Source organism: Pygoscelis adeliae, unplaced genomic scaffold (genome assembly GCF_000699105.1).
Source record: "Pygoscelis adeliae isolate BGI_AS28 unplaced genomic scaffold, ASM69910v1 Scaffold186, whole genome shotgun sequence".
Taxonomy (NCBI): Eukaryota; Metazoa; Chordata; class Aves; order Sphenisciformes; family Spheniscidae; genus Pygoscelis; species Pygoscelis adeliae.
In genome coordinates this window covers 7,016,507-7,030,739 of record NW_008825071.1, presented here as the reverse complement: position 1 = coordinate 7,030,739, position 14,233 = coordinate 7,016,507, and the positions used below count along the sequence as shown (strand labels likewise).

The 14,233-nt window shown below is 36.9% G+C and overlaps 1 protein-coding gene across 2 annotated transcripts in view; it reads right to left on the bottom strand.

Moving 5' to 3' along the window:
- DTNBP1 (dystrobrevin binding protein 1) overlaps nucleotides 1-13,482 on the bottom strand; it is a 68,276-nt gene extending 54,794 nt beyond the window's left edge. The window contains exons 1-4 of one of the 2 annotated variants that reach the window (XM_009326492.1): nucleotides 13,437-13,482; nucleotides 9,660-9,710; nucleotides 8,654-8,714; nucleotides 4,641-4,773 (exon numbers count right to left, since the gene is read on the bottom strand). In XM_009326492.1, coding sequence (XP_009324767.1) covers nucleotides 4,641-4,752 — 112 coding nt within the window. In that variant the 5' untranslated portion in view covers nucleotides 4,753-4,773; nucleotides 8,654-8,714; nucleotides 9,660-9,710; nucleotides 13,437-13,482. Of the gene's footprint in view, nucleotides 1-4,640; nucleotides 4,774-8,653; nucleotides 8,715-9,659; nucleotides 9,711-13,436 lie in introns of those variants that run through there. The other variant, XM_009326491.1, reaches the window with a different exon arrangement.
- Nucleotides 13,483-14,233: the final 751 nt, after the last annotated feature.

The following is a 14,233-nucleotide window of genomic DNA, read 5'->3' as shown; positions in this document are numbered from 1 at the left end:
CCTGTACTGTCCCAGCCACCAAAACAACAGAAACCATCAAGAGGAATTAAAGACATTTTTACAAAGTTCATTCATTTTCTGACTAAAAGGCAAAAAGGTAGAAAACAGAAAGGATGGAAACAATTACATCAAAGAAATTCTCTCTACCTGTAGGTCAGACAGAGACACAGATTACTAAAAGCCTAAAATGAGCAGTTGAAAGACATATGCATACAGGAAGAAAAAAATTACTTATATAATTACAGTTCTACTAGTGCCCAATTTTGATTTGTTTTTAAAGAAAAGATCTTAAACCCAGCTAGTATCATACCATTTACATGAAGCTAAAACAGCTTCTTTGCTGAAACTACATAGCAAGTATACTAGGATATTTTTTCTTCTGTATTCAAGCCACAGACATTTCCAAATTTACAACACCGAACTATATGCCTTTTATACATATATACCTCTACCTTATACAACAACCCTCTCTGCTGAAGCATTCTGCTCTGGAGCTTATGACAGAGAAAAACTCCGTGTTGAACATAGGTATCATTACACTATATTATTCAAATTCCCTGGTTTTACATACATCTCCCCAATATTTTCCCTGATTTTCTCAGTAAAAGATAAATGTCGTTTCATCTCAGACAATGAAACTCACGAAAGCAAGAAAAGTAACAGCAGTTTTTAAACAACCATCAACCAGTTAGAAAAATTGTTTTAATTAATAATAAAATATGATTTTCTTTAAACATTTTCCCAACTGCAAATTGTTACTTATTTACAGCAAAAGTTTTTACAGCTCTCCTAACTTTAAAAATAATTTTAAAATCAAAAAGAAACCACTAAAAACTAGAGTCTTCTAATGGAATGTGTGTTCTAGATTTCTGCATCACAAAACATTTATCCAGCTCTTTTTCAAGAGCTATCAACTGCTAGATGCTAATGAAAAAGAAACTGTTATTGAAATAATCAAACACAATTCAGAAGTCCAAGTTCAAATGCCAGTTCTGTGAAGAATCTTGAGTAATGTATTGTCTGGTCTTAAATTCACTTTTACTTGACCAATACCTGCTAATATCTAAATCCTGACATAAGCCACAATTAATAAATAGATAATAGTAAACTAATGACTTCTCTTCCCCAAAGACACTCACGTCTTCCCCAAAGAGACAAGTCTATGGACTATTACTCACGACACTTTTTCCTCCTAAAAGTACTGCTTCAGAGGCTGTCTACAAACTGAAGAAATGAACAAAAATTAAATTCTATAATCTCAGAATACAAGATGTTGCTGGAAGTATACTGCATTAGTCAAACTGGAAAAATCTTTGGCATTTTTATCTAGAAATTAGAAAATAAGTGTATTTCATTAAAACACACTTTTTTTGCTGCAAAACAAGTGTCCAAAATATGGGGTATTAAGTTCTTAAAGTAGTTCAAATGTTACCAAAATAAAAATCTTGTATTTAATGAAAAAGGTATTATAATCACTGTGACCTTATATTTCACAAGTTCTAGTACATTTCCTGAATGTCTGAAGAAGCCATTAAGAAGTCTTTAACCCCACTTCTTAAACAAAGGGAACATGGCTGCTATTTTTTTTTTTAATGCAAATTCTGAACAAATTGGATTGAATTTTGCAAAGCTAGAAAATGGCCACTTTCATACTTGCTACACAATCTGAAAATAAAGCATGACCTTCTGCTCAAGATATAAACAAGGATACCTCCCCTAAGCAGTGCGAAAAGTTTCTGTTTCCCTAACGGATTTTCACACCCATCTAGCCCATACTTCGGAAAAAAATATTTATTAAAGAGCAGGAAGCAATGGCTTTTATCTCTGTGTATATATACTCAGCCTTATTTCCTTCCCAGTCTCACCAGTCTAAATATTTCCACCCTATATTGGATCTGTCACCTATGTTCATGACCAGCCTTTCTGAAACCAATAGCAAGCTGATACTTAACATTTGATGTTTTAGAAAAAAAAAAGGGGAGAAAATTGGATTTTAATTAAGGTTTGTGTGCATTGGCTTGCTGAAATAAAAATAGATATTTGGGCAAAATGCCCCTGCTCAAACATGAAGCATATTTCATATTAAGACAAGTACGTGAGATATCGGCAAGCAGATATTTTCTACAACATCTCAAATAAAAATTGGCTTAAGTGATCATTCAAATTCTGGACTTTGAAAGGGCAATAACAGTCCTTTTCACTTTCACGAGAGTACTTTTTTCTTCAAAGTTTTCAACAGCAGCTACAAGATGTTGCATAATACAATAAATTTATCAAATGAAGACACAGACTTTTTACTTGAAGTGAGGGATGACTGATAATGTGAGTACCTAAGTTTAAGGACTTCATTTATAAAAGTGCTAATGAAAATGTGTCTTGTAATACACAGCAAAAGCTGAAAAACCTGTACATGATTCATACCAATTTTAAGTAGGTCACTAAAAAGGCTCATTTCCATTATCTGAAATTTCTTTTATCAAAAGCAGCCAGGGTTCCCTATCTACTTTCAAAATGAAAGCATTAATAGATTTATTAGAAAAATGTAATAGCTTTAACAACACAGAACTATTACTTTTCTGAAATGATGAAAATTAGCCAAATTATATCTTGGATGCACAACCCAGGACACGGCAGTTTATAATACTCTATTCACTTTTTTTTTACAGAACGTTTCACTCGTGTTTAAAATTCACAGTCACAGTATTAGTCTTCTCTTGGAAAAGTGAATACAGTTTACATTTATAAAAAGCAGATAGTTCAGAGTTATAAAAAGTAAAAACAGTGAGCAGAGTATCACAGCAAATTTCTGGTAAATCACTTCCAGAAGCATAGATGTTGAATTTGGTATAAATTATACCTCTCTCTTCAAATAGACTCTATAAAACTTATCAGAAAAAAACAATTCCAAAAAAACTGACAGTGCTTAGGAGGAACTAATAAAAACCTCTAGGTAAATTACTTGAAATGTGACACACAAGGTGAGACTAGAAGATTTGGTTCAAATCTCACAACCTTAGCAGTAGCCTTCAAAATTCATTAGCTTCCCCAAGCAGGCTGGTTAATGCTTCCTTAAATCCTACTTGTGCAGTATCAAAAATATTCTAGAGACACATCCAAGTAATTCTACAATCAGGGTGAGATTAATTCTGGTTCATAAAACTATAGCATTAGGAATGGGAAGGTAACCCCAATTCATCAGGATTTATAGCATTTGCAGTTGTGAATTATAAAGACAATTCCATTAGGTTTTTATTATATTGTTTATCTTTGGTCTACCAGTGGACCGCATCATTTTGTGCATGATGATATTAAAATCAGTATTTAAATAAATCATTATTTGAATTGATATTTCCTTAGAAAATAATTGCGCTTTTCAAAGAGCCAACATTAAATGGTTACCACACATGATAAAGACTAAATAAATAAAGTGGTATAAGAAGATTGTAATAAAAAATGAAATATATTCCTTGGTTCAGAAAGAAATAGCAAAGTTATTACCAGCCTACCTAGGAACAAAAGCCTATTTGTGCATATCCATTGACCATAGAAGAATGAGAAATTAGCCTTTGAACACAGAAAAGAACCCTCCTTCTCTTCACATCAGATGCCAGCACACAAATCCAGCCCACCCCACAAAAAACAAGAGCTGCAATTACATGAAGAATTTCTGCATGCTTCCCAGCTGGTATAAGAATAGCGCAGGCAGAGTCCCTGGGGAACTTAGCTACTAAAATCCGTGCACAGACAGCATTTTTTCAAAACTTTGATTTGATGTAACTTGAACAGATTTTCATGGAGGCAGCCAAGAGGCCTATCGTTGACAGAAAGGCTTGCTACTTGTCAGATGCTGCATCCCCAGTTCAAGGCTCAGTAACACTAGAGCGTTTCAGAGACTAAAAGGCCAGATCATTTTTTCCTAATTTCATTTTCAACAGTGGATCAACTGTGTTGTATGAGAGGTTTCCAGAAGTAGTCCACTAAAGCCTTCATCTTTTAAATTAAACGAACAGGTTAACATTTGGCAAAGTTATAAAAATTGGAACCCATCTAACAAACATGAGGTATTTGGTAACCTTAATACGCAGCACTGCTAGCTTCACCCAGCTGGGTATCATTTCAGAATAGCTAAACCCTGTACACTAACTTAAACTATGGAAGCTAGCTTTGGAACCAACAACTACTCTCAACAAAAAGTTTCTGCCTTGAAAGTGTCCCAAGCCAGGTAAACTTCTTGCTCCCCCAAATCAAATGATGATTTAAAACAAATTATTATATAAAATTATATAGACTTAATCAAAGAGAAGCAACTACATATGAGTGTTCACACTACTTACAAATCTTTAAGAATTTAAAAAGACTTCAAGAATAATCATTGTCAACTGTTCACACCAAGACATGCAGTGGTCACACAATTTTTTTTCCCAAATAATGACACATACATATTTTAACTGCTGGGAGAGCAACCGCTACTAATTTTGCTCTTTTACAAAACCAGTTTGTTTAAGAACTACTGTTTTATAACAGAAAGGATGTGTTTGGGAAGCAAAATTAAATTTCATAATTGCAAAGTTCACAACAGCTGAACTTCAGTCTAATTCTCTGTACTGACTTGAATGCTTGTTATGTCTGTAAAACCTTACCTAGGCTTGCCGTGAGGCATTCCAGATCTGCTAAAAACCCAGGTATTTGTTGCAGCTGATCCTGTAGTTCCACCAGACTGTTCCTTTTCTTCTCCCAGTGTGCAGAAAGCATCACAACTTCACTATCCACCAGCTGAAACAAACAGGTTCTTTACTTGCAAATTGATGTACCTATTTATGAGCATCTTGACTAATTTTTAGAATTCATGCATCTGCAAGCATAAGGTCAGCACAGCAATGCTATAGCACTGCCACTTGTGTACTTCTCAAGTAAATATACAACATGCTTAAGAAAGCCCCTGTAGTTTGAAATATTTATACCAAAATGCACCGATCAAAATAAGATAAAAAGTTATTTCTCAATATACTCATCAATGCAGGAAATATTTTATGGATTTTATTAACGGTAAATAACATGCATCTGGAATTTTGACAGCAGCGTTGTACTGGTACACAATAACAACATTGCAGTGCTACAACGTACTAGATCAATAACTTAGTTTAATGTTGCTACTCATACTGATTTAATCTTAACAACAAAACTGAAAATTCTGCACATTCAAAATACTCTACAAAATTAAATAAAAGGAATTACATTTAAAAAAAAGTTGCCTTTCTAACAGTCCTGCTCTTCTGCTCTTGTGATAAACTGCAGTAGTTGCAAGTCTTTATGAACACACTGCTATGGAAGTTCAATTTTTGTTGTTTGAGTCTTCCTAACTTTTATTATACAATAGTATAATGAGAAGAGGTTACACTGTTTAAAAGTTTTATTTATTTAGGTCAGATTCTATGAAAAACAGAAAGATCAAGAGATCTTAGGTAACAAACGTTTCCCTTACATATAATACTTGAGATGATTCAATCATAGTTTCCCTGTTCTTAGTTCCATTACCCATTCTTCCTCTTGTACACAACTGCAGCCCATGGCTGTATCTGCATTCTGAACTCCCCAGCTTTTGTAGAATTTAGTGGCAGAAACTGAAAAAGTCTGAGCAATGGGCAAAGGAAGTTCTCAAAGATTTACAGTTCTACCCACTTCAGACAGATTCTTTTAGAACAACAACAACTTCTCCCGTTACCAAATTCCTCCAACTATCTATCCCTGTCAAAAAGCCATCCTGTTTTACCAGATAAGGTTTGAAAACTTATTCCAAAGCCCAGTGAGTAATGAAACATTTCAGAAGACCAACATCCTTATTTAAATAAAGCCAAGTCTATTTTTGAGAATGAGATATGGCATTTATATCCATTAAACAGTAAATAAAAAAACAAAACCAAAATAAAAAAAAACAAAACCCCAAACTATCATGAGATGGGGGCAAACACCAGAAAAATATTTCAGCCCAGAGAGAATTAAATGCAGCTAAAATTACAATCATCTAAAAGCAGTGTTTTTAGGACAATTTTGTAGATGGAACTGGTAGTTAGCATCTATAATTTAACATGGCAAGACTGTAGGCAGCAATTAAAGCTTGAAATTTTCATGTTCCTTTTTCTATTCAACATTTATAAAGTACTTGTGCTGTCTTATTTATCTGCTACTGGCCAGTACGAGAAATAGGATACTGGACAAGTGGACCTTTAGGTCTGATATAGTACAGTCAATCTTGTGTGCTTAACCAACTCTTATTTTATTGAACCCTGTATTTTCTACTTTTATAAAAAAGAAACAAACAAAAAAGCCACAAGCAATACATATTTTGGATGCTCCCAAAAGTAAACATCTGAATTTCATGGAAAATTTTGAAGTCTTTTTGAAAGCTTTTCATTCTCATTTTCCCAAGCAGCCATAATACGCAAGATTAAGGTTACATTGGTTTTATTTATATGAAACCTCACATTGTTTTCAGAACTACAATTTTTAAAGCAAACTATTGCAAGCATTAAAAAATTGTAAGCAAGTAATTTAAGAGATCTTCTAAAGAAAATCATCATGAGCAGTAAAACACCCAAAGCTGGCAGAGAGAACTTCATCTCTAATTAAACTGAAGGTTTTCACTGGAACGCATGGAAAAGGTGGGCCATACTATTAGGCAAGAGAAAGAAGAACATAAGATAATATCTTTCTTACCCTAAATACACCTCTTCAAAATACATTAAGCAGTGAGGTTTTTATCCATTGGAAAAAGATAAAGAGAAGACTCCTAAGGAAACCAGAGGAGTCAGGGAGGATGCAGCTGGCCAAAGTGAAGGTTTCAGCCAGGACAGAGAACCGCACAGCTCAGTCCTGCTCTGCACCATGGCCACCCAGCTCACCCTCTCTGCTCCTTAAACAGGGTTTGAAATGCAAAGTCTGGTGCAGACCAGCAGAGCAATGCATTGGCAGCACTTACTGGAAGTTTTCTTTCCCTTCATTCCAGAAATAAACCACACAACTTGTCACTTTACTTCCAGGACAGGAAAACTGAACAAAATCAGGAGAAAGCACAGACACTTCCTCAATCTTTTCAGCCAGACAAGTCGAACCTTGGCATTTCCTGCCCACTAGGAGAGGGCAGCGGTGTCAGGCAACAGCCCTACCCTGATTGACACTAACCACCAACACGCCTCAACTCCAAATATATTCTACACTTTCCCAGCCCCCCCCCCAGTGCTTTTAAAGAGCTACAGCAGTAACATGCAACATCATTTTTGCAATTGTTTACATTGCATCACATTATTTAATGTTTGCATTACGTTATTGTTTACATTACATTGTTTACATTATTGTTTATTGTTTACATTGCCATTTATTGGCAACGTTAAAATGTCTTAAGCAGTCTCAAAGTAATATTCCCAGCTAACTTAAAATCTTTCAAATAATGGTGAAGAGTGCAAAAACTGACCACCTGAACTTCTGGATATGTCTTATTTTTACCATCCCTTCTTGTCACACTCTGACAAAGTCGTACTTCCCAATATCCTTCTCTAACCTAACATATCCCACAGAAAAACAGTAAGCTGGTATAATTAATATTTTTTGCTTAAGTGCAAGTAGTGATTGCAACTATCTGAACAAAGGAAAGAAGACAAGAAATTCTGGGTGTCAACGTATCAGTTGAAAAGTACTTTAAAAGCACTAGGAAATTCTCACACTCGATGTTTGTTAAAGTAATTGCAGTATCAGAAAGTAAACAGGAGAATGAACTTCAGATAATTCTTGTTAGATGATACCTCGTGAGAAACATGATCACAGACAATTTCTATTTTTGCAACATCTATATTTAATACTTTAAGAATATTAATTGTAGGCTGAGTACCATCAAATGTGGAAGAGCTGTGAGAAACAAGAGGAACTGGACATTATGATCCATTCCATCAGCTGCCTGTCAAACACCATCTTAAAACCACAGTAAAAAACAATGCAACTTGGCATTTTTCCCAAGTAGCAATATGGAGCATTACTTTTTCAGTATACTGTTTGTACTGGATCCAGTTGGGATAGAGTTAACTTTCTTCATAGCAGCCCATACGGTGCTGGGTCTTGGATTTCTGACCAAAACAGTGTTAACACACTAATGTTTTGGATATTGCTGAACGATGCTTGTACATTGTCAAGGCTTTCTCTCTTTCCCACTGATCCTCACTCCCCCTGCAGTGAGTAGGCTGGGTGTGTGCAAGAAGTTGGGAGGGGACACAGCCAGAACAGTTGACCATTGGGCAAAGGGATATTTCATACCATATATCATGCTCAACAATAAACACTAAGCGTTTGGTCTTCCAAGGTAACCACTGCTCTGAGACTGGCTGGGCATCGGTCTGCTTGTGGGAGGTTGTGAGTGACTGCTTTTGTACCACTCGTTTCTCCTCTGTCCTTCAATTATTAAACTGTCTTTATCTTGAATCATGAGTTTTCTCATTTTTGTTCTTCCTGTTCTCTCCTATGTCCCACTGGTGGGGGAGTGAACAAGGTTGTGTGAGTGCTTACCTAGTGGCCAGGGTTAACCCAGTACACTGGTACTAAAAATTTTAGTTTAAAATTATTTACACATTTTAAAAGAAACGAGTGTGGCATTGTTATTTTTTCTTACCTCTCCAGCTTTTGCACAATCTTTGGCTCCTTTGTGAAGGGCAGCCCAAGCATCTTCATATCTGAAGAGAACAAATATAAATGACTGCTTTTCCTGTGTTCCCCTTACAAAAGAAGAAGATTTCATGGATACCACTGTGCTTATATTTACAGGGACTACCAGAAATAACAGTTTAAAAAGCTGTGAGGTTGTCTTGGTAGAAGAGTAAATATCAGAAAGAAATATACAGTAAGAAATAATTTCTTTCAAAGAAAAAGTGATTCATGTTTTTTAAATCGCTAGCTTACATTAAGAGCGAAATGGACCCAGCAATATTTATAAGACTAAACATAAAAGCCTTAAGCATTACTTGGAATCTAATTTCATTAAGAAAATAAAAAAAATTAACAAGATTGTAATCACCCACCCCCAAAAGGAATAGATTTAAAAAAAAAAAAAGATAAAAATACAAAGGAAATTTATAATGCAGATAGCTTCCGTTACTCAGAAAAAATGTGATTAAATACACACGGAATACACTTTCTTCCAAAAGGAAAAAATTTAAAAAAAAAAAAAAAATACAAAGGAAATTTATAATGCAGATAGCTTCCGTTACTCAGAAAAAATGTCATTAAATACACACACTTTCTTTTCATGGCAATGACAGGCATACTGTCTCTATCATAACTGAATGAAACCATATCAAATATGTAAGAGTCAAATTAAAACTACAGGCTGGGCCTCAGTGCTGGTCTCCTTCACCCTTGTGCATTAGACCCTGAACTAAAGTCATCTTTCAAATGTTGCCTCTCCTTCAGAACTTCTGTTTCATTAGCATGACAGCACTTAAGGATTGGGCAAGCTTCAAACATATTTATCATTTGGTAACCACCCCCACTCCACTCACTGCAGAACATCCAAAAAACCTATTAGTAACACCTTCATTTTCTTCTCCTTTTCTTAACGTAATAAAGTTATTTCTGAAATTATAGGAAGCAGACACTAACAAAGAAATGGAAGGTCATACCTGCTCAGTAATTCCAGTCCAGCAGAAAACTCTGGCAAACACTGAACAGTTCTATAAAACAAATTGTAAATATACAAATGTTGGTAATGAATAGAAAGCTGTTATACAATATGTGTGCACACTCATCTGCGTTTGACAGATATGCTGAGCACAGAAACATTCCCTACGGTCCACTTTCACAAACATTTTGTCAATTCTGGTTTAAAATGCATTACACAGTGTATCTTACAAGAATATTCCACAGCTAGGGTTGTTTTTTTCCCCCCTGTTATTTTACGGTAGCCCATTCTTACCTCTTTTTGACTATGTCCATTAAAAACAACTTTTATGAGATAATTTCTTAGTACAGTTAACAAACATGCAGGATGAACATTGTTTTAACTTAAAACAGTGGAGAGAAACATTCTGAAAATAAGACTACTACACAAGTTCTTTATGTCCCTCAATAAAGATAGTGCACTTAATGCATTCTACATTAAAAATAAATACTAAGCTAAAGAATCTTTGCTGGTTTAATGCTCTAATGATCTCCTATAGTATACATACATTTTCATTAATAACAGCTTCAAATATAAAGGCAACTTATCGTAAGTTGAAGAAAATTAACAATGCAGCACTTTTAAGGATGTATTATGTGAAGATCTTGATGTCATCCAAGATTCATCTCTTGGAAGATTACCAGAATAGACTGATTTGCACTGTCATCCAAACAATTTGAATGGAAAAAACCAAATACCATAAATGAAACATTTTTTTCCTTAAACCAAGGGAAAAATGATAGAATCAGTGAGGTAGGAAGGGACCTCAGGCAGTCTCTAGTGCAACCTCCTGTTCAAAGCAGGACCAGCTATGGGATCAGACCAGCTTGCTCAGGACTCTGTCCAGTTGCAACTTGAAAACCTCGGAGAACGGAAACTTCACAGGCTCTGTGAGCAACCCGTTCCACTGCTTGATTGTCCTCATGAAGAAAAAGCTTTTCCTTATAGTCTTTTCCTGTCTGCACATCTCTTGTTTCAACTTATGCCTATCGCCTTTCATGTTCCCACCACGTACCAGTGTCAAGAGTCTGGCTCCACCTCCTTGATAACGTCCTCATAGGTGATGATGGGCTGCTGTTAGGTCTCCCCAAAGCCATCTATTCTCCAGGCTGAACAAGCCCCGGTCTCAAGCCTTTCCTCATATACAGAGAGTTCCAACCCCAACCATCTTGGTGGCCCTCCACTAAACTTGCTCCAGGTTATCAATGTCTTTCTTACATCGGGGGCCCAAAACAGTAGCTAGGTGTGGTCTAAGGAGTGCTGAGTGCGGGGGATAATCACCTCCCTCAATCCCACCACCTGTGGTCCTGTTCATACAGCCCAGGAAGCTGTTGGCTTTCCTTGCTGCCAGGCATGTTGCTGGCTCACATTCAGCTTGCTGCCTCCCAAGACCACCAGGGTCTTTCCAGCAAAGCTGCTTCCCAGCTAGTCAGTCAGCCCCAGTCTGTATTGTTGCAGGGGATACTTTCTGCCCAGGGAAAGACTTTGGATTTGTACCTCTTGAATTTCATGAAGTACCTCTTGGCCCATATGATCCTATGGGCTTTTGTGGGTCAAGTTCCCCAAACTGATCTTCATCCACTACTGGTCAGTCTCTTCCTTTCATTAAGCACAGAGGACTGGGAGACCTTGTTTGTGAGGCCTGAAGCAACAAAGGCATTGAGTACCTCAACAACATCTATATTTGCCGTCACTAAATCATCCACCCCATTTATCAACAATCCCACATTTTCTTTGTTCAGCCTTTTATTACCAATGCAGGGCTAGAAGCTCTTCTTCTTGTCCTTGACATCACTTTTAAGTGTCAATTCTAGGTGAGCTCTGGCTTTCCTAAGGCTATTCCTGCATGCCAAAGAAGTTATGAAGAGGGTATCAAGAAGTTATCCCTGACACCCTCCAGAACTCTTCTTGACTGCATCCCGCTGTGCTGTCCTTTCAGCAGATGTCAAGGAAGTTAAAGGCCCGCACAAGAATAGGGGTTTAATGCTACAGAGAATTCCTCAAGTTGTTTTTTGAAGACATCATTCACTCCCTGATCAGATGGTCAGTGACAAACTCCCATTGCAACATCACCCTTACTGGCCTCTCCTCTGATCCTGACCCACAAGCTCTCACTATCCTTACAATCAAGCTAAGCTGTATTTGTCCCAGAACTTTATCAGCAAAGCAGAAGTCACCCTGGCATTCCCCTGTTTGTGATAAACCAGTTGGTTCACCCAATGCTTTTCTCAAAAAGTGATGGATATTTACAGTACACCAGATGAACCGAAATATTATAGACTGGAAATATACAAAGAAGGCAGTTGCCTGAAATAGTTTTATTCAAACCTTCACCCATTCTTAGTTTAGTTTCTGTGTCTTGTCAATACAACCAGTCTTCTGTTAAAAAACCTTGTGCTGGTTTTGGCTGGGGTGGAGTTAATTTTCTTCACAGTAGCTAGTATGGGGCTATGTTTTGGATTTGTGCTGAAAACAGTGTTGATAACCCAGGGATGTTTTAGTTACTGCTGAGCAGTGCTCACACAGGCTCAAGTCCTTTTCTGCCTCTCAGCCCACCCCACCAGCGAGTAGGCTGGGGGTGCACAAGAAGTTGGGAGGGGACACGGCTGGGACAGCTGACCCCCAACTGACCAAAGGGATATATTCCACACCATATGACGTCATGCTCAGCATATAAAGCTGGGGGAAGAAGAAGGAAGGGGGGGGACGTTCGGGGTTATGACGTTTGTCTTCCCAAGTCACTGTTACGCGTGATGGAGCCCTGCTTTCCTGGAGATGGCTGAACACCTGCCTGCCGATGGGAAGGAGTGAATGAATTCCTTGTTTTGCTTTGCTTGCGTGCGCAGCTTTTGCTTTACATTGACCTATTAAACTGTTCTTATCTCAACCCACGAGTTTTCTCACTTTTACCCTTCCGATTCTTTCCCCCATCCCACTGAGGGGGGAGTAAGCGAGTGGCTGTGTGGTGCTTAGTTGCCGGCTGGGGTTAAACCGTGACAAACCTTTACATCCAAAACATCAAGCTTCAGAACTTAATACAGTTTATTTCAGATGCCTTATTTTTTTTTCAGGGCTTGTTTTAAAACTAATTTGTGTCTACACAATGTGTTTTAGTAAGAACATGCTTTACACTAAAACACATCTGAGCTTATTTGAAGAAGCAACATTCACAGATGTCATTTACAGACATTAAGTAGTCTTTCCCTACAGTTTACACAGTTTGAAAAAATGAACAAGATACAAAAATGCAGGGGATAAAAAACCCACCACAATTCTTAAATCTTCTTGCAATAGAGATGAAAACAGATAATTGAAGTACTCCATTATACATATATTTTCCACAATAAAAAGGCTCATATTTCTGTTCTTGCACTAAAAAAACTGAATTACAATTTTAGTACATGAGATTCACAGAGATTGTAAACAATTACATTTCAGTGTACTGCAACCTGAATCTTTTATAAAGTACTACAATAACACAGAATATTCACATAATTTAAATAGTAATTTATAAATTGATTGATGGCCATCAGAAATTATTTAGGCCTGTCAATCAAGATTCTATTAAGCAAAGTATTTCCTCAACCTTAGGGTTAAGCTTTTCTGTTATCAAAAGAATATTATGTAAAATTATATGCAAACGTTTTTGTAACTGGCTCATATATATGAGCCACTTTCAAATTTTTCTTTAACAAGAACATTCTAGATCAATGCTATACATTAAGATGTTCAGAAGTACCTCTGCCTGCTTTTTTTTGCTTCTCTTGATTTGTCGCCCAAAGTCTTCAACCTATAATTCAAAACACAAAACCATCAGACTTTTCCAACACCAAAACCAGAGAACAACTTGTTTGAACACATAATGTGTTAATTCCAGTCTATTATAGTTAATTTTGTTTCAGCTTATTTCACAAATAAATCAAATTTCACTTAGTTTTGTGGAGACTGTCATATGAAATTATTTCCACCTACACTGCGTCGAAATCATGAGATTTTTCTACCAAGGAAAAGCATGACAGTCACATAGAGACATTTGTACCCACTTGCCATAAGTCTGCCAACACAAAACTAGCACGAGTACAACTTTTCTTCTGCCAACTATCAGAATCTCCAGCAGCATCACCACAGTGCACTGCTACTGAGCATACCTGAGGCTTGTTTCATCTATGGCCAATTTCAAACTGACTGGTATCTTGCTCCTAAAAAACAAAAACCAAAACAAACGCCCCCACCCCCCCCAAAAAAAAACCCCTCCAACCAACAACAAACCACACACACGCACACAACACAACTCTCTTCCACACTTTACTCTTTTGCAGTCAACCCGTACATGCTAGTCAAGTTGGCATGGCAGAGTGAGAACCAAAACCTCCTGCTATTCTGACCACCAAGATGATGGATGTCCTCAGCCTCTATGCCCTTTGGAGTCCCAGCTGTCCAGGACAGCAAGGGTTAGGAAGAAATAAAGGACACACAGACAGGAGCAAGATGGAAATGAGCTATAAGCTCCAAAGATATCCTCCAGATGTGACACAG